This window comes from Capra hircus (assembly GCF_001704415.2).
Source record: "Capra hircus breed San Clemente chromosome X unlocalized genomic scaffold, ASM170441v1, whole genome shotgun sequence".
NCBI lineage: Eukaryota > Metazoa > Chordata > Mammalia > Artiodactyla > Bovidae > Capra > Capra hircus.
In genome coordinates, this window is record NW_017189517.1 from 10,579,309 (window position 1) to 10,600,654 (window position 21,346).

Here is a 21,346-nt window from a genome sequence, read left to right on the forward strand (position 1 = left end):
GGAAACTGCTCTCTGAGACCGTCAGCTTACTCTGTGGTGAAATCGAGGATCCCAAACTAGACACCTCTTATGCGGGACATTTTGCCACGATCTAAATGATACAATAAAGGCAAAGGCCCTGACTCCCATGGATACACTTGATGAATGTCAGACCTATCCATCGTCCTGTCATCGATCGATGATCTAAAGGTGCGTTGACTGCTGCAGAGTATACATTACATGAGTATGCGGGCCACTAGAATTAGGGGCTGTAGTTTGTTGCAAACCGACTTTTTTAAAAGTACATTCTAGTTCTGGTTTACCGCGCGGGGCCGAAGCAATTTATCCAGCAATACACTTTTGCTTTCATGCTCACTTCTGATATTCTTTCCTGCCAAGTGAGCTCGGAAAAGGTAAGATTACACCCCATAGTCCACTGGGAGCTATGGTCGCTCCCCAAGCGATCGGGACTGCCTCTCCGGGAAGGGATTGAGATCCTGACAGGATCCCTAGGGCAGACAGCCTTCCTTCTCTCCCTGCCCAGTAAGAGCCGCCTTCTAGTGCTAAGCTCCCCTCAGGGTTTCGCCTCTAGTTTTTGTTGAGACACCCATTCTTCCCAGCACAGAAACTGGGCAGGCTTTCTTTAATATGCAAATATCGCTTGATTCAGCTTATTCAGTTTCACAGATTCAGTCTCTCAGTTCATGTCGACTCTCTTGTGCCGACCCCATCAATCACAGACACGCCAGGCCTCCCTGTCCATCACCATACTCTCCGGAGTTACCTCAAACTCACTGTCGCATTTGAGTTGTGATGCCATCCAGACCATCTCATCCTCCTGTTGTCCCCTTCTCTTCCTGCCCCAATTGCTCTCCCAGCATCACAGTCTTTTAATGAGTCATACACTCTTCACATGAGTGGCCAAAGTACTGGAGTTTCAGCTTTAGCATCATTCCATTCGCAAAGAACACGCAGGGCATGATTCTCCTTTTAGAATGGACTGTGGACCTCCTGCAGTCCAAGGGACTCTCCAAGAGTCTTCTCCAACACCAACAATCAAAAGCATCAATTCTTGGCCTCAGCTTCTTTCCACAGTTCCAACTCTCACATCCATACATGACCAACTAGAAAAACCATAGCCTTGACTACGAGGCTTTGTTGCGCAACAGTAATTCATCCTTTCTGAATATGTTATCTAGGTTGGTCATAACTTTCCTTCCAAGGAGTAAACGTCTTTTAATTTCATGCGCTGTCACCATCTGCAGTGATTTTGGAGCCCCAAAATAAAGTCTGACACGTTCCCACTGTTTCCACATTCTATTTCCCATTAAGTGAAAGTGATGGACAGATGCCATATCTTCTTTTCTGAATGTTGAGCCTTTAAGCCAACTTTTTTCACTTTTCATCAAGAGGCTTTTTAGTTCCTCTTCACTTTCTGCCATAAGGGTTGGTGTCCTCTGCATATCTGAGGTTATTGATATTTCTCCAGCAATCTTGATTCCAGCTTGTGCTTCTTCCAGGCCCAGCGTTCCTCATGATGTACTCTGCATAGAAGTTAAATAAGCAGGGTGACAATATACAGCCTTGACCCCTCCTTTTCCTTTTGAACCAGTCTGTTGTCCATGTCCAGATCTATTTGCTTCCTGACCTGCATATAGGTTTCTCAAGAGGCAGCGTCAGGTGGTCTAGTATTCCCATCTCTTGAAGAATTTTCCACAGTTTATTGTGAGCCACACAGTCAAAGGCTTTGGCATAGTCAATAAAGCAGAAAGTAGATGTTTTTCTGGAACTCTCTTCCTTTTTCGATGATCCAGCAGATGTTGGCAATTTGATCTCTGGTTCCTCTGCCTTTTCTAAAACCAGCTTGAACATCTGGAAGTTCACGGTTCACATATTGCTGAAGCCTGGCTTGCGAGAATTTTGAGCATTACTTTACTAGCGTGTGAGATGAGTGCAATTGTGCGGTAGTTTGAGCATTCTTTTGGAATTGCCTTTCTTTGGGATTGGAATGAAAACTGACCTTTTCCAGTCCTGTGGGCCACTGCTGAGTTTTCCAAATGTGCTGGCATATTGAGTGCAGCACTTTCACAGCATCATCTTTCAGGATTTGAAATAGCTCCAACTGGAATTCCATCACCTCCACTAGCTTTGTTTGTAGTGATGCTTTCTAAAGGCCCACTTGACTTCACATTCCAGGATGTCTGGCTCTAGGTGAGTGATCACACCATCGTGGATTATCTTGGTCATGAAGCTCTTTTTGTAGTTCTCTGTGTATTCTTGCCACCTTCTTCTCACCTCTGAATAGCTGATTTTACAAATAAATCTAATCTTGCCTATTAGGGTGGATTTTCAGTTTCAGTCGCTCAGTCATGTCCGACTCTTTGTGACCCATGAATCGCAGCACACAGGCCTCCCTGTCCTCGCCCCAACTACTCCCGGAGTTTTTCAAACTCCTGTCCATTGAGTCGGTGAGCCACCAACCATTCATCCTCTGTCGTACCCTTTCTCCTCCCCTTCAATCTTTTCCAGCATCAGGGTCTTTTCAAAATGAGTCACAGCTCTTCGCCATCAGGTTGGCCAAAGTATTGGAACTTCAGCTTCAGCCATCAGTCCTTCCAATGTAATATTCAGGACTGCATTTCCTTTAGGATGAAACTGTGTTGATCTCTTTGGCAGTCCCAAGGGACTCTCAACAGAGTCTTCTCCAAACACCACAGTTCAAAAGCATCAGTTCTTCGGCTGCTTCAGCTTCTTTATAGTCCAAACTCTCACATCAGTACATGACTTACTGGAAAAAACCATAGCCTTGACCTAGACGCCGACCTTTTATTGGCCCAAGTAATGTCTCTTGCTTTTTAAGTATGCTCATCTAGCGTTGGGTCATAATTTTCCTTCCAAGGATGCAAGCGCTTCTTTTAATTCCTGAGACTGGGTTTTATCAGAATCAATTCTTAGAGTTCTGGGACCAGTTCTTGATGTCCACCCTGCTTATGTCAACTACCTGTGTGCCTTGATCAAAATATTTTCTGTCCAATAAAATGGGTTACCTCAAAAATTTCTCTGAGGATTCCTCTCAGACCTTCTATAGGGTTCTGGGGATTCCAACTCGATGAGAGAGAGACAGGCCCATGGGAAAGGACCCAGCATACACCCAATATCACACTCTAATTAATAATAATGCCCAGAAAAGCAATCTTCCTCCCAATATCAATTTGGTCAAAAGGAAAAGTAATTGACTTTTAGAAACCTTTCGTAAGATTTAACATATCTGTGAAATCCCATGTTACTGGTCAATTGGATGATTTCTGCTGGCTTCCCCTATGTTAGCACAGGAGAGGGCCTTGCCCTGGAAGCCATGCTCCTTTTCCCCACTAGATGGCATCAAACATCAGCCTTGCCAAATAGTGTCTTTTCTGTTGTCATTTCTACCATGCTCACTCTTATCTATACGTTGGATCTGGGACCTTGATACTTAGTATTTATAGTTCTACTTTTCTGAGCAACTAAATCGATCGATTTCATTTCAATTATAAGTTAATAATGCAATAATGGCACAGAATTCTAAAAAACACAAAAATGTAAAGGTCGAAAAGAACCAAAGCACAGCGAGTAGGATCTTTTAATTTGTAGAGGATGGAACAGAACTAGAGGGAACTTGGGTGAGTCACCCAAGGTAGGTAGTGGCATCTCAAGAACTAGAACTCAAGTCTCCTGAGTCTCAGTCCCCAGGTCTTCTTTCCTTCTTTTGGGAGGTCAATATGCTGTTAGTTTCATTTAGAAGCTATGTATCCTGGGGCAGATTGAGCTCTTCATCTGTAATATGGGCATAATAATAGTATCTACTTCATAGAGTTTTATTACAATTAGAGACCCTGTATGTAAGAAACCAGAGGCACAGCATACTCAGGAAGCATGTCACAGACAGGCAAGTGTGTCACACAGCGTGTGTCACAAGCCAGGTATATCTTGTTCCATTAATTTCCCATCAGAGGTCTAATACAATATATGACTTACACAATGTTCCTTATCTTTTCCATAGGGACAGTGCATACCTTTTAAACAAAAACAATAAAACTCAATTCAGGAAATAAGAAATGGAAGGGATCAGTGTCGGTGAGAAGCTATCTAAGGCCTCTTTGAGGGCTAATATTCTCTCAATGGTTGGTCTCTGGCTCAGGTATTAAGGTGAACTGTGCCTAACTCCTGGTTTCTCCCTCAGGGACACAGCCACTCCTTCACTTACTCACCAGCTTCATGATTCATCCATGCCAATAAAACCTGAACCAGGTGAGGACCACAACCTCATCTAGTCCACCAAACTACTTTTGAAACATGGATCACTCCATAATCGGGAGCGATGGCACTGGCAGCGGTAAGTCTTTCTCCTGATAGTTCTATCAATGGCGAGCACTGCATTTGCAAATATCACAGTGTAACTGAAATCAAGGACCCATTTCCCAGAAATTGTTCTTAAAATAGAAACGACTGAGTTTCTCCCAAAAGCCTAGAGCTGCGCCAGGTTAGAATCCTAGAGCATCACCATGACCAAGTGAAGTCGCTCAGTTGTGTCTGACTCTGCAACCCCATGGACTGTAACCTACCAGGCTCCTCTGTCCATGGGATTTTACAGGCAAGAGTACTGGAGTGGGTTGCCATTTCCTTCTCCAGAGGATCTTCCCAACCCAGGGATCGAACCAGGCTATCCCGCATTGCAGGCAGATGGTTTACTGTCTGAGCCACCAGGGAAGCCTAGAGCATCACAGTTCAGTTCAGTTCAGTTCAGTCTCTCAGTCATGTCTGACTCTTTGTGACCCCATAAATCACAGCACGCCAGGCCTCCCTGTCCATCACCATCTCCCGGAGTTCACTCAAACCCACGTCCATCGAGTTGGTGATGCCATCCAGCCATCTCATCCTCCGTCATCCCCTTTCCCTCCCGCCCCCAATCACTCCCAGCATCAGAGTTTTTTCCAATGAGTCAACTCTTCACATGAGGTGGCCAAAGTACTGGAGTTTCAGCTTTAGCATCATTCCTTCCAAAGAACACCCAGGGCTGATCTCCTTTAGAATGGACTAGTTGGATCTCCCTGCAGTCCAAGGGACTCTCAAGAGTCTTCTCCAACACCACACTTCAAAAGCATCAATTCTTTGGCCTCAGCTTTCTTCACAGTCCAACTCTCACATCCATACATGACCACTGGAAAAACCATAGCCTTGACTAGACGGGCCTTTGTTGGCAACGTAACATCTCTCCTTTTGAATATGCTATCTAGGTTGGTCATAACTTTCCTTCCAAGGAGTAAACGTCTTTTAATTTCATGGCTGCAGTCACCATCTGCAGTGATTTTGGAGCCCCCCAAAATAAAGTCTGACACCGTTTCCACTATTTTCACATCTATTTCCCATTAAGTGAAGTGATGGGACCAGATGCCATAATCTTCGCTTTCTGAATGTTGAGCTTTAAGCCAACTTTTTCACTCTCCTCTTTCACTTTCATCAAGAGGCTTTTTAGTTCCTCTTCACTTTCTGCCATAAGGGTGGTGTCCTCTGCATATCTGAGGTTATTGATATTTCTCCCAGCAATCTTGATTCCTGCTTGTGCTTCTTCCAGCCTAGCAGTTTCTCATGATGTACTCTGCATAGAAGTTAAATAAGCAGGGTGACAATATACAGCCTTGACATGCTCCTTTTCCTCTTTAGAACCAGTCTGTTGTTCCATGTCCAGTTGCTTCCTGACCTGCATACAGGTTTCTCAAGAGGCAGGTCAGGTGGTCTGGTATTCCCATCTCTTGAAGAATTTTCCACAGTTTATTGTGAGCCACACAGTCAAAGGCTTTGGCATAGTCAATAAAGCAGAAAGAGATGTTTTTCTGGAACTCTCTTCCTTTTTCGATGATCCAGCAGATGTTGGCAATTTGATCTCTGGTTCCTCTGCCTTTTCTAAAACCAGCTTGAACATCAGGGAGTTCACGGTTCACGTATTGCTGAAGCCTAGCTTGGAGAATTTTGAGCATTACTTTACTAGCGTGTGAGATGAGTGCAATTGTGCGGTAGTTTGAGCATTCTTTGGCATTGCCTTTTTTTGGGACTGGAATGAAAACTGACCTTTTCCAGTCCTGTGGCCACTGCTGAGTGTTCCAAATGTGCTGGCATATTGAGTGCAGCACTTTCACAGCATCATCTTTCAGGATTTGAAACAGCTCCACTGGAATTCCATCACCTCCACTAGCTTTGTTTGTAGTGATGCTTTCTAAGGCCCACTTGACTTCACATTCCAGGATGTCTGGCTCTAGGTGAGTGATCATACCATCGTGATTATCTGGGTCATGAAGATCTTTTTGTATAGTTCTTCTGTGTATTCTTGCCACCTCTTCTTAATATCTCTGCTTCTGTTAGGTCCATACCATTTCTGTCCTTTATCGAGCCCATCTTTGCGTGAAATGTTCCCTTGGTATCTCTAATTTTCTTGAACAGATTTCTAGTCTTTCCCATTCTGTTGTTTTCCTCTATTTCTTTGCATTGATTGCTGAGGAAGGCTTTCTTATCTCTTCTTGCTGTTCTTTGGAACTCTGCATTCAGATGCTTATATCTTTCCTTTTCTCCTTTGCTTTTAGCTTCTCTTCTTTTCACAGCTATTTGTAAGGCCTCCCCAGACAGCCATTTTGCTTTTTTGCATTTCTTTTCTATGGGGATGGTCTTGATCCCTGTCTCCTTTACAATGTCAGGAACCTCATTCCATAGTTCATCAGGCACTCTATCTATCTATCAGATCTAGTCCACAGTAGCTGAATTAAATCCAAGTGATGACCACACCTCACATTCATAAAATGCCTATACATCTATACAATGTTTTGTTTACTCTTTGCAAAGCACTTTGGGGTTTTTCTCTCATTTGATCCTTGAAACAACACTGGAGTAAGTATGGCAGGTATGTCCCCATCTCATAAATGAGAGTATAAGAGGCAGGATGAGATCAAGCACAAAAAGACCTTAGAATCAGACCTGAGTTCTTATCACAGCTCTTGCGCTTCCTAGGTGTGTGACTGTGGGAAAGCTAATCTTTCTAAGCCTCAGTTTCCTCATCCAGAAAAGGAGGATGACTGCGGTAGTTATGATGACTAAATGAGATGATGCATGGAAGCCAAGGTCTTCAGCACTCAAAATATGTAAACTGTTATTGTTAAATCATTGATAATTTGTGACACAAGTCAGAACAGATATCTCAAGTCCACTGGGCCAAATGGTCAAATCAAACACATGCATACATAGATCCACAGTGGGATTTTTCTCTGAAATGGCAGGCTTTTCTTACCAACTAATCTTTGAAACCAAAATTACCTTTTTGTCGGAGATGGAAATTTACAAGTGAATCACCAACATTTCATTTGGTGAAGCACTTGAGGCAGTCAACTTCTGTATGTTGCTTTTCTTAGATTTTTGCCACTTATTGATACAGAACTGTTCATCCTCTTCTGTATTAGCATGCTCACTTCTGCTCCAAGACTCTGTGCAGAAGCAGGAAGTTAGGAAAAGGCCAGAAAAGCAATAACACTGCCAAGGGCTGAAGGGTGGAGTATGCAAGGCCAGGCTAGGAAGTTTCAGCCAAGAACTCCCAAGTTCCTTTTCTATGCCCAGACAGAAGAGTTAAACCACTTTTTTTTTTCTGACTGCCATAGTGTGCCATCATTGATGACACACAAACACAGTAAACTGGTGCTATTTCTCTAGAGAGCAATCTGCTTTGAAAGCTCTTTATATGCCTCATTCCGTTTTTGAGAACATTTTCCAAAGAAACCAGCTAAAAAGGACCACGGTGGGTGGGAGGGTGGCAAGCTGTACAAGGTTGTTCCAAGACTCGCTATATATAATGGGGAAACGCTAGAAACCACCCAAACGTTCAATAATGGTAGCATGTAAAAAAAAAAAAAAAGTAGAGTATGGACCAGATGGAATGTTCTTTAAGCATTAAAATGGTAAGTATGGGGTCTGTGTTAAGTGAAAAAAAGAGATCAAGATGTGATATAGACACAAACATTACAACTCTGTAAACTCAAAATGTATGTGGACATAAATATCAAGGAAAGAAAATGTGTAATGCATAGAACCTTTTAATTTCATTTGCCTTAGCAACTGTGCATGCCAATTTGCAGATGTTATTTTAATCCTCCTGACAGCTCATCAGCTTGTCAATTTCAACACACAAAAATGCCCCCTGCTGTGGTGATAATTTGGATTGTGTATAACAGCAGCTTGAAAACTTTACCATATAGAGCTCTGCCGTTTACTAGCTGTGTGACCTTGGACAAGTCAGTCTCTCCAAGTGGCTTCCTTTTAAGATGGGAGAGGACAGCTAACTAAATTTTAAATCTCTAAGTTCCAGAAATTGAGTGTCTTCGAGGTATCCAAAGAGTCCCAGTTTGAGTTTTCCATCTTTGGCCTTTCCCCAAATTGTCCCTTCACAACAGATTGTCTTGGAGTGTGATGTAAAATGTCACTGGAGAAAAACAGGACTTTTTTATTTTAAAACTAGACATAATACAAAATGTTACATTACTCTCTGTCATATTTCCATGAATTCTGGGGACCCGGCTGACTGTGCTTCTTTTCGACCACACACACCCAGAAATTTGGCAGAAGTGGCAGGGAGGGGGAGACGTAGTCAGAAAGAATTTGGGACCAGGCTCAGACAGTGTTAGTGAAAAATGTTGAAATTCTCTGCTGTGGCTTCCTGGAGGCCAAAGGGAAAATAGATTCTGCTTTGTCTTCAGTTAGCATTTAAATAAGCCTCTCACGCCGGAGGCAGCACTTCCCGCGGGTGTCTGCCGGGCCAGCGGAGGTGAACCGGGCGGTATGTTTAGCCACGTGACTGGGTTAACCCCTTGTAGACCTTCAAGGCCAATGTGCTTCCCTCTTTGCTATAAACCGCTGAGGCTGAGTATGAGCTTCCGAGGCGGATTCTCATCAGAGGCTGCTTTAGCTTTAGACTACCCTCAGGGGAGATCCTCTCTTCTTGCAACTGCTAACTTCCAACCAGGCCTTTTCCGTTTGTTAAGAGGGGACTGCAAGCATCCTAGTGACAGCCATCTATGTGTTCGTGCCTTCCCCACCGGAAGAGGGGCTTGGGGGAGGGGACGGCTGGATTCTTGCCACCTGAAGGGAAAAGGCCCTACCTTGACCCCGCTTCCCCGCCCCCCTCAACAGCTGAGGGAAGCAGAGGCGGAAGGAGGGTGGTAGCAAGAACACAAAGAGTCCCGGCCTTCTGTGAAGCTCCAGTATTCTGATTTAAAAGGAGATTTCTGAATGACTCTCATGTTTGTTCCCCGCCCCCTCCCCCGCAAACAAGCCCCTTTGTTAGATAGTTCCACACAATTAGTATTCTTTGCATGAAAATTTGATCTCTTATCTCTGACTGCTAAGCCTTCTTCCAGCATTTGGATTGCAAAATACTTGTGCTCTTGGCCTCCTGTGTTCATTCCCTTGTCTCTTACCTGGTGAGACAACTCCAGCGTGCTGGACTCAAATGAAAACTCAGTGCGGAGGAGGATGGGGAGGTGTGAGGGCAGATGAGGGAGAAAAAGCAGGATTAGAAAGCGTGAGATTATTCCGATCTGAGCTGTACTGTATATCGTCATGATTAATAGTATTAGGCATTTTAGGGGATAATTCTTCTGACCTCATAGAATTATTGTCAAACTAAGTGGGCCAACGTGGGAAAAAAGTGCGTAACTCAAAGCTTGGCACATAATGCATGCCTCTGAAATATTAGCTATTGTTATTACTATTATAGCTATTGTTATTATTACTAATATTAGCTATTATTATTACTAACTACTTTACATCTACTTCATACTATATACTGAACATCTGATGCTTTACATCAAGTGATTTCAAGATTTATAAAACAGTTTTAAGCAATTGTTATCATCCTCATTTTACAGATGAGGAAACCTAAGTGCAGGATCAAAGAGTCTTTACATGGCAGGACTGGGAAGCAAGCCCAGACATTTTGAGCTCCAAAGTCCATGCTCTTTTTACCAGACGTGCATGCATGTTAAGTTGCTTCAGTTGTGTCCAACTCTTTGCAACCCCATGGACTGTAGCCCTCCAGTCTCCTCTGTCCATTGGAATCTCCAGGCAAGAATACTGGAGTGGGTTACCATGCCTTTTTCAAGGGATCTTCCCAACCTAGGGATCGAACTCGCATCTCCCTGGGAATCCTGCATTGTAGGCAGATTCTCTACTGATGAACGACCAGGTGACAGTGGGCAAAAGGCAAGTTTGGGGACTTCACAAGGTAGCCAGCCAGTCAGTCACAAAATTTCGAATGTTTATATATAATGGCAGCATTTCTCCCTGAACGAATTTGCTTCAAATATCATTTCCCCTTCTTTAAACAGAGCAAACACATCCCTGACTCACATGTGAACAAAATCCTATCACATTTAGAATTTTCTTTCCCCTGCAGTCAGCCCTATGGCGATGCCACAGGCCTGGGGCCAGATTCCAACTCACAGTGGAGGATGTGTGAATACCATAGGCTATGAAAATCGCATGAGACCAACTGAAAGCGGTCCTCAAAGTGCCATGTTACCCAGTTCTTTCCCAGCAGGCTGAGGATTAAGATATAAATGAAACATATGGAGATGGGAAAAAGCATATGCCAGGCCTGCTGTGGCCCACGTTCCTGTTAAGTGCACACATGGGGTCATTTTTAATCATAAAAACACCATCAAGCAGGCTGCCCAAATATTTCTACAGAACTGAAATTGAAATCAGTGCTTTATTTCTCACATTTTCTTTCTGAAGTCAGCCTCTTCAGCAGTTTCCCAGGGTAGGCACATCCAGAAGGAACCAGAATTTGGCATCCAGGCTCCTCCTCCCAAAGAAAGAAAAGAACTGGGTAGATCCAGAAGACTGAATAATTCCTCCTGGGTATGTTTCAGTTGAATTAATTATCTCCAGGCATAATAATATTGACAACAACAAAAACATATTGAACACAAACCCTCCACAGAACACTGCACAGGGTTCTGAGGGTAACACATATATGAATTTACTATCCAATAAATAGTCACCATTTATAAAGCCTGGTTTTAAAAGCCGCTTATTCCATGAAGCCTCTCTGGCTTGGCTGGTACTTGATCATCTCCTCCATCCCCACCTCCAGATTCAAGTAACAGCTGGATATGGCCACTCTTTTGGGATTCCCAGGTGGCTCAGTGGTAAAGAACCTGCTGCCAATGCAGGAGACATAAGAGACCTGGGTTCAATCCCTGGGTCAGGAAGATCCCCTGGAGAAGGGCATGGCAATCCACTCCAGTATTCTTGCCTGGAGAATCCCATGGACAGAGGCGCCTGGTGGGCTACTGTCCATGGGGTCGCAAAGAGTCGGACACAAGTGAAGCGACTTAGCATGCATTCTTGGCCAACTCCTTAAGCCTCAGCATAGACCACCAGGCACTGTTTTGGGTGGCTCTCTCCTATTCTGGCTCCTAACACCTCTGGAAAACTCGAGAGAAATCTAGAGTCAGATTATCCTGAATTCAAATCATGCTTCTGTGAGGCGGGGTGAGGGTGGGGGAGAAGAGTAGAGATCAAGAGATCGGCTTGAGCCCAAATGTTTGCCTGGTTTTGCTGTTGCTGAATAGGGTTCCTGTGAGAATGTAGTGAGAATTATGTGGAGCAGCAGGTAGGAGCCAGCTCACTGGTTCCTTCACAAAAATAACCGTTGTTCAACATCCTTTAAGTGTGTCTTTCATAACTTAGCGGGATCTCCATCTGTTTCCCTCCCATGTCCGTTTCAGTTTCATTGGGAGGATATAGGTCAAATTCCAGCTGGATTACATAGTGGTTCCTAGCACTGGGTCAGCAGTTCTCACTTTTTTTTTCCTTCTTCTAAAAGATTGTGTGGACAGCCTTTCACGGGTGTGCAGAGGAAAGTTCATTAGATAGGGTGCTGGGAGACCTGAGTTCCGTCAGCTATGGGAACTTGCATTAGCAAGCCTCTCTGAGCCTCAGGGGAAACTAAGAGGACTCAATGTAGTGGCCTTGATGTTCCTTCTCAGCTCTCACATTCCGTGATCTGTCCTCGACACTAATATCTAAAAACTAAAGAAAAGCAATGTCAAGGGAATGTGTTTTTCCTGAGAGCAGGGAAAGATATTCTATTTACTTGGCCTCAGAGATAATCTGCTCTTTTCCTTTCTTTCCCCCCATCTATCCCAACACTTTGAAAATTCTGGAGGATTTTCTTTTCAAGGGCTTGGATGTCCAGCTGACTCTTAAGATTTCTTCTATGTTACTGAATTTTTCAGCCCAGCTGCATAGAGAGATGACAACCCGTTGGAAGCCTGCTTCAGCTCTTGGCTGCCCACGTGTGCATCCCCACAGACCCACGTGCCTCAGAGCATGTGCACAGAAGTTTCCCTTTGCCCTCTCAGGCCCTTTTCTCTCTAAGAGTACACATTCTCTAAAGAGATCTGTAAGCTGGCCGTGAAAAAACAATGAGGCTTACAGGCAAGCTTTTCACTCCCCAAGAGTATCAGCCCAGTGACAAACAATTGAGGTTTGCAAAGAGATTCTCAAGGAGAGCCAGAGTTAGGGACAGAATTGTTTAGTCCTTTTTCTGACCCTGGGAAACTTTCTTCTTGGGTGGCAAGGAGAGGAGATTCTTGTGCATTTCACTTCCTGTGTGTGATCTGGATTTCTTTACCTTCCCAATACCTGTGTTAGCTCCTTTTCAAATGTAGGTATGAATGTGTGATATGGGTGAACTATCCTATGGGGGTGAGGGTGGGAATGAGAAGGAAAACTGTCTATTCAATGTGCTGTACCACCACACTCTGTCTCAGGAAATTGTGGTACAAAATGCTCTCAGGCTTCCTTGCCTGGCAGCTCAGGGTCTGTGACGTTCCTCCCTCCATTGTAATGCTCACCCCAAGGCCTTGGCCAGACCTTGGCTTTCAGTGAACCCTAGAGCAAAGCATTTGCCTGCCCTTAGTGAACAAATGTCAAGTATCAGGCGGTACATGACACTAGATTTGTATTTGAATTTTTAATATTTGTCATCATCAAAGTGTGATGATGATGCTAGATCTGGATTAAAATTTTTAAATATAGATCATCATCAAAGTGTAATGATATTAACCACTCAGGCTGAACTTGACATCACACTGGACATTCGGCACATTTCCTTGGTGGTATATGTTATACAGTTAATCACACTTATAGAATCAGAAACTCTGGGAATGGGGCCCAGCAATCTGTGTTTTAATAAACCACCTCAACTCTTCTTTTCCTCTCCTTCTCTCCCATCTGGATTTTACCAAGTTTTAACTCTTTTAGAAATTCCAAAGTGTCTTTAAAGGGCATTCCTTGATATTTTATGCTTTTTGGCATCCCCTGAAGCTCCCTTTATATTACAGGCCCTGTATTTAGAGTGAGAAGACACAGCCCATGTTTGCTCTACTTTATTTGAAGTCAAGCAAAAAAAAAAAAAAAACAAGGACATTTTCTTGCCCTTTAATAATTTTAAGTCTAGACCTTTTCAACACCCCAGTAGCCATTGAAAATATTTTCGTTTCTTCCTCCTTCAGTACTGTGGAGGCTTTCACTACTCTTTCATTCATTCAAAAAATATTCATTGCAGGATAAATAGTGAAATAGATGTGGCACATTTTCCTTTACACATACATTTTAAAGTCAGCCCTGAGTACCTGGCATTTACAGTCTCAGCTGAGCCTTTCTAGAAGAAAGGCTGCTTAAGAGAAGTCATATTTATCTCTATTGCTAGATATATATTAAACATCCATTTTCAATGGTTTCTTATTGAATAGTTTCTGTCCATCTTATTAAAGACTTAAGAGACGGTCATAGTGGTACTTGAGTTAAAAGATTTAGTTTTAGGAAGACCTCACTAGTGATAAAAAGTGCATGTCTAGGGACTTCTCTGGTAGTCCAGTGGTTAAGACTCTCAGAGCTTCCAATGCAGGGACTCAGGTTCCATCCCTGGTCCTGATGGGGAAACTAAGATTTCATGTGCCACAAGGCTGAGCCAGAAAAAATAATAGGCTGAATGTGGGGACTGCATCAGTGGAGAAGTGAAGACATGGGCTAGGAATTAAAAGTGGACTAGGGCTCATCATCTGGTAAATTAGAAGACACAGTGGAAGAAGTACTAGATATACATGGCCTTGAATCCTGGCTCTGCCACTTGCTAACTGTGCTAACCCGGGGAAGGGTAACTCTTTCCTTATCTGTAAAATGAGGGGATAACAGAAGCTGCATCATTAAGTGGTACAAGAATTAGATGAAATAATCCATGTAGAACCGTAAGCACTGTGCCTGCCAATGTATAAGTATTGGACAAACGACATCTGTTACTAAGTAACAATAAGTAAGCCTCTAAGATGCAGCTACTGCTCCTCGCAGATTGCACCACCACCATGATGCCCTTCCCATCTGTTTGTCTGATCTGAATGACAATGCTGGCCTCTTCTTCCTCTCCTCAGAAGCTCATGACCCCCACCGTGGTTATCTCAGGACATGAGAATCAGTCCCCCACCACATCCCCCAAAAAAGCAAGGTCACCCTGGTCCTCAGTGCAAAGGGAAGGGGAAAGGGGGCAGTGGGAAAGGGGGACTGAAGGATCATTGAGGTTGGGGCGGTCGGGGCAATGTGCTGCAGTAGGAATTTCGGAGCTGGGAAAGCAGCCATCAACCAAGCAAGAAATGACCAGAGCCTGAGGTGAGCCTATAACTTAGAGAGAAGAAAAGTGCAGATTTGGGGAAAGGGAAGAAAACGTGTGAGTAGAATTGGAAGAGATGAGTCCAGAATGAAGCATCACTCTTCCCCCTGTATCATGGCCAAGCGGCAATAGATGTGAGACAAGAGTCAGAAATGAGCGGAGAGAAAAAAAAAAAAAAAAGAAATGAGAGGAGAACAAAAAACCCAAACCCTGACTCTGCTGTGTATATGACGGATGAATCTGACAGGTAGTCTAGGATGCAAAGGGACAGTTGTCTCATGGCTGTGAAGCTTAGAACTCTTCCCATAGAGCTGTGATGGTAGCAGTTTCAATGCAAATTTGTTAGACTTGATAAGTGCACTGAGTGTTTATTACATGTGAATTCAATGTATTAGTAGAAAAAAGTGACAATTCCTAGACCTAGTATGAGAGTTTCTGAATATTTTTCCTGCTGGTGTCAGGTTTAAGGGAAAAAATAGCCAAGTAGGAAAGAAATGGCAGGAATTCAGGGTTTTTTTTTTTTTTTTTTTGCTCACTGGGGAACATAGGCTTTCCAAACAGGGGCGGAGAGAAGTTAAGTGGCCTGGGTTGTTTCCCAGCTCTGAGTGAGTTGGCTCCAGAACACACTCAATCTCCCCAAGATGGCAGTCTTCAGTTCCAAAATTTTTCTGAGAAACGTACAGACAGTCCTGCAGGGGCTCCTTAGGGAGCTGCTGTAGCCCCAAAGACACATCTAAGGGGATCTTCCCTGTCTCTTTCTAGCCAACCAGTCAGGCACAGGATAGGTGGTCATAAAAGCTTTTGTTGAATGACTCACCTACTGAATGTTTCACAGTGATCTGTCAAAGATGTTGAAGAAAAAGAAAGGTTTATCTATAGGTTAAAAGAGACCTGTTTGTGAAGTTCCAGATAAATTCATCAAAGCTGAATTTCTGTGTAGGTATACGTGCTTTGCTTGTGCCCTAATCATGTGTGTCTTAATAATCATGGCTACCATTATGTATATCATGCAGAACACTGGTGTCTCTATACAAGTAGGAGCAGGGCTTCAGGTACTATAGTGCCAAACGATCCCCGGCCCCCTCCCCCCCAAAAAACACACACTAGTATTTTTCCAAACTGAAGTCTAGTTGATTTACAGTATTGTTTTTCTCCACCAATATTAAACTACATCTTCACCAACACTTTTTTCCACTTTTAAATTTTTGCCAAATCTATAGGTGTAACATGGTATCTTGTGGTTTTCACTTGTGTCCTCTTGAGTGCTTAAGAGTTTGAGAATCTTTTTTTTTTATGCTTATTGCCATTTGTGTTTTCTCTCCTGTGAAAGGCTTGCTTATGCCTTTTGCTCACTTTGGGGAGAATTGCCTTTTTCTTAAATATTTTTTAGATCTTTCTGCATTCTGGATAGGAATTGTTTATGAATATTATATATGTAATATATAATTATGTATCTGGAGTGATTAACATCAATAAGTCCTCGACTTCACGTTAAAGACCTAAAGACACTCTAAAGATAATTCACACAACGTTGACACCTAACAGTGTCACGAGTTATTCTACAGTTTTAAGAAAATCTTTCCTTGTGATCAAGCCCCCTAGAGCCTCACAGAAACCTATCTCTTCCCCCAACCTGGGCCTTTCCGTCGTGTTTCAAAGATTAGCAAACTCATGATGCAAGCGCACCAAGGAGGCACTCAAGAAGACCTCCATAAGTGAACAAACGAATGAAGGAAAGAATGTTACTGCGTTTTAGGTAAAGTGAGGAAAAAAGGAATGTTGGATGGCCGGCTGATTATCGGCCGGCCTCCAGGACGCACAGTGCGGGGAGAGCGGGGGAAGTAGAAGAAGGTGTCTTTATTTACACCTGGTCGTCGCCGCCCAGCGGCTCACAACTTGGCGCGCAGAAGGCAGCGCTGACGGGTCGCGGGTCCGAGGTGGGCGCGGCGGCCCTTTGGGCCCCGCCCCTTCCCGCCCCCCGACGACGCCACGGCCCCGGCCCCGCAGCGGCCGCGCGAGAGCCTGCGCACTGGGGCCCCAGTGCCTGTAGCGGCTCCCGGCTCGGCTGCTCCGAAGATGGCGGAGCGCGCCGGCGGCGGCACATCCTTGAGGGGACTGCGCGAACGAATGGGTGAGCGGGCCAGCGGCTCCCGGGGGTGCCCGGGCCCGTGCGGGACGCGGGCTTCCCGCGGCTTCGGGGACCGTCGGAGCGGGAGAACTTTACTCCGGAGTCGCCTCGCGCGCCGTCGGGTCCTCCCCTCACCCCCGTCGGAGCGCCCCGGGACGGGACGGGTCGCCGAGAGGGGACGCGGGCGGGAGGGGAGACCAGCCCAAGCCCTTCAGCCCAACTGCCACTGCCGACGGCCGCACCCCCTCCGGCGGGCGGGGCGCGAGAGAACTAACGGGCGCTACTGGGGCGGGAGGGCGGGCGCCTGGCACCCGGGAGCCCGAGGACAACCCCGAGCCCCGCCTGCCTTTCGGGGGCGGCGGGCGCCGGGACGGCCCTCTCGGCTCCGGGCAGCCCTGGAGATTCCCCTGAGCCCTCGACGCTCGAGCTTTCTTCGTCTACCATGGTCGGAACCCAGGGCTCTTCGCAGGCTTGACCTCCCGCACCCTCCTGGTTAGGATCTGGTTAAGGTCCTGTAAGGAGGGGGCCTTGAGGGTCTTGATTTGAAATTTGGAATGAGACTTGCCCCCATCCCCCGCTCCTCTTGGCTTGCCTCCTGTAGCACGTGATCGCCAGGATGTCACCTTCCGTGGGACGTCTTGCAGACCCTAGGCTGAACTGAACGGAACTCAGCGCTTCTGGGTGCTTTCTTTTAAACTGGTCTCATCGCCAAAGAAATTTTTCTCCCAAATCGTTTATTTTGTAAAATTTGGTAGCGCATGGCTTAGCCCAGGAGACTGCTCCAGTGCTTGAGCTAGTATATGTTGCTTGTGGGAGGTTGCTTTTAGTTCTCGAGCTAGTTTCCTCCTATATGACCTTGAGTAAAACAGTCTTATTGATTTTATTGAAGTCCTTCGGGAATTTTCCATTTGCAGTTAAGAAATTAATTTAGACTGGCTGCAATTGGGTTTATGTTACTTCAGAACGCTTTGAATTAACTCCCCAGAGACTATGTCAGCAGCAAATACACTTTCTTTATTGCACAGGGAGAAAAACTCTTCTGTCTTAGCTTATTATGGTTCACCTACGGGGAGAGTTTGCAATAAATTCCGATTGTTTTATTGTTTATTGGCACCTAAGGTTCTCTGACATTGACTTATTTCACTGATTTAAACTAACCAGCATTCTGGTTAACCGACCCCCCCCCCCAACGTATTTTTATATTGAACATTGCAAAGTATTTTTAAAATTTTACATGGGACAGTTGCTTGGAATTCACAGTATTTCAAACCAAAAACTTGAAAGCAGAATAAAAAAGGCTTAACCCAGAGCCCTAGTTGACATCTTTGCTGCCCATTTCATATTAGGAATGAAAACATCACATATTAGAGTTTTCAGAGGATCACCTTGATTAGAAAGAACTTTCTACTTGGTCACAGTATTTTCCTGAAGGGGACAAAGGGTCAATGAAATGTGCTGCCACTTTGTGGCAATTGCTACTTTTCTCTTATACAAATAACAGTGAGTAAACTTTGTTGCTGTTTTAGGCAAAATTCCTTGAATCCCCTTTATTTTTGTTGTTCGCTGATTGCAGATATCTTTGGTTTCTTTTTTTTTTTCTTAATATTTTCTCACTCTCTCCCTGGCCTAATAACATGCAAACTTCAAGCAATAAGGCCATGAACAGAGAGCCTTGGTGTGGGTGGAACAGATCTGCGGGGGACCACACCACTCCAAACTACTCAGCTTTGAAGAAGGGTGCATCCAGGACTGGGCCAGCAGCTGTGTGGGAAGGCTCAGGGACGGGGTTGCTGGAAGACAGTCTGCTGCTAGATATCACTGGCAGCCTACGCTTTGAAGGCTGCATCCAGCAGGAGCTCAAGACTTGTAGCAATTTACCTCTTTTTATTCTGTTACCGAAACAACAGTGAATAGCGCTGTATTCCTTTATCTGTAGCAATTTGGTTTCATGGTATGCTTGTTTCTTGCCACAACCATAGCCCTTCTTAAAATAATTTTTTAAAAACCTTTCCATCATTTTTTTTTTTTTTGCAATCTATGCCCTTTGCTAAGGAATAAGAAATACTGTTTCACTAGTTTATGTGATTTAATGTTTCCAGTTAGTACTGAAGAAAGGTCATGGAGAGGTGGGGCTATAGATTTTATGTGGAACTCTGTGATGTCAAGAACAATTGTGGCAGACAGTGTAGAATTGCTAGTAAGTATTGGGATGAATATTTATCATTGATATCTCATAAGGTTAAACATTTTGGGGTGATCATGCTCGGGTGCAGATTTAGGAAGATTTTTACCATCCTTGAAATAACTGTCTTAGAAAAATGTTCTTTCTTGCATTTGCTTGCTGTAGTAGAGCAGAGCCCTTATGACACAGATTTTGTGTGTGTTGAGGAAGGAGGTTTAGGAGAGAAGCAGAAATTTTCTACTATGTTGAAGTCAGTAATGACCTAAAATGCTTTATGTCCAGAAGGGGCTTCAAAATTTCAATGATATCTTTTAAAAATCTATCAAGTGTAAAACATTCTTTAACTTTGGCATTCTAGTGGCACCTATTTTTGGTTCATTTTATTCTGAGGCTTTTATTGGGTTAGATAGCTGGAATGATTTTTATTTTCTCCTCGTAGGGTTCAATCCCTGGTTGGGGAACTAAACTGCCACAAGCCTTGAGGTGCCACCAAAAAAAGAGAGAGAGAGAGAGAATCGTTTTCTTTTTGTATTGCTTTTTACACATTTTCTTTAAACTTAGGCTTTTCTTAACCACAGCTTAAAAAAAAAAAAAAGTAAATGCTTTATTTTAAAATAATTTCCATTGCTGTATTTCCAAAGTATGTTTTATACCAAAACCCATATATTTCATTTACTTATTGTTGAATAAGTTGTATACATTTAGATCTTAATTCCTTCATTATGGTATTTTAAAAAGAAGTAACCTTAAAATTAGCTGAAGTGGGAGTATTGAAATAAGTCATATAAAGGTTGATGTGGGTTTTATACAGTCTGGTCCTTCATATTTATGTAATATTTCAAAGTAAAGTTACAATTGAAGTAAGTTCTGGCTTTACCAGTTCCTATCTGTGTGATCTGGGAAAGTTGTATTTAGCTTCAGTTTGCTCATCTGTAAAGAATGAAGAAAATAATACCCACTTTATAGGATTATTATGAGAATTAAATGAGGTAATCAATGAAAACTTCATAAATGGTGAAGTGATATACATTATTCATTATGGCAGTTTTTTGGAAATACAGATTAAGATTCATAATTCAGTTTTAGTAATAAAATCTACATGTTTTCTTATTTAATCTCCAGGCAGAAAGTAACTTTTAACTTTAATTTGGAGTTTAGAATTAGTATAAGAACTATAGAAATACTCTATTGCACCTGTTAAATTCCTCATTGAATAGAGTTGAATAAAATGTTCATTTTGTTAACTCCAGACATGGAGGCTTTCCCCTAGTGTCTGGACATTTTTAGAGCCTGTCCTTTTGGTGAATGTATCTCTTGTCAGTAGGAATTTGGAAGTAAGGGTCTAAAAATCAGATTTGAGGGACGTTTCCTGATTGTCTAATGGTTAGGACTTGGCACTTTCACTGCCATGACCTGGAATCAATTCCCTGGTCAGGGAACTGAGATCCTGCAAACCACCCTGTGCAGCCAAAAAAAAAATTAGATTTGATATTATAACCTGTATATGGTGTGGTTCATTATTGCCACAACTACTTCTAAGTTTACTTGTGATTAATAAGATCTTTAAATCTGGTAAAATTGTACATTTTGAGGGAAATTGTCCTTATGGCCAACTAAGTTGTGCCAAAATATATGGACTTCCCTTACGTCTTTTAAACAGGAAAACTGAATATGCAAAAGCAACAGTGGTTTTCTCTATGCTCACATAGAAATGTGAGTGGAAGGGGGGTGTGTAGCATGGTTTATTTAACTTATAGACTATATAAGAATGTTCTTAGTACACCAGGACTGAAATTCAGAGAATATTTGTGGTCCACAAAATTGATAAATTACTGAAGATTATTTAACTTACAGACTATATAAGAATGTTCTTAGTACACCAGGACTGAAATTCAGAGAATATTTGTGGTCCACAAAATTGATAAATTACTGAAGAAGTTGAAGAGTCTAATCTTCAATTCAAATTTAGCTAGATCGTGGATTATCTGAGCTGTTTGGTCTCTGGGATTAAAAAAAAATCATTTCCCCTTTTGAAATGGTGGTATCTATGGCAGCAGTTGTGTCACTTTCAAGGTTACTCTGTAAAATGGCTCCCAGATATCTTTCATCAGTGGCAAGTAACATCTCAGCCCATTCATTCTGAGTACAACCACAGGCCCTCTAGTCTCTTATTTAACTGCCCATCTTCAACTGTTCTACGTTTTTCTTGATATGTAGAGACCAGAATTGTATGCAGTATCACAGGGGCATGTTTCCTGTGTTTATATACTAGGGTAGAAGAGAGTTTTCAGTATTATTTTCCAGCTCCTTC

General features: G+C 43.3%; 1 protein-coding gene across 1 annotated transcript in view; it reads left to right on the top strand.

The window, feature by feature from the left end:
* Nucleotides 1-16,708: 16,708 nt before the first annotated feature.
* MAP7D3 (MAP7 domain containing 3) overlaps nt 16,709-21,346 on the top strand; it is a gene marked incomplete at its 3' end in the record, with an annotated part of 33,183 nt that continues 28,545 nt past the window's right edge. The window contains 1 exon segment of the mRNA XM_018044250.1: nt 16,709-16,856. Coding sequence (XP_017899739.1) covers nt 16,802-16,856 — 55 coding nt within the window.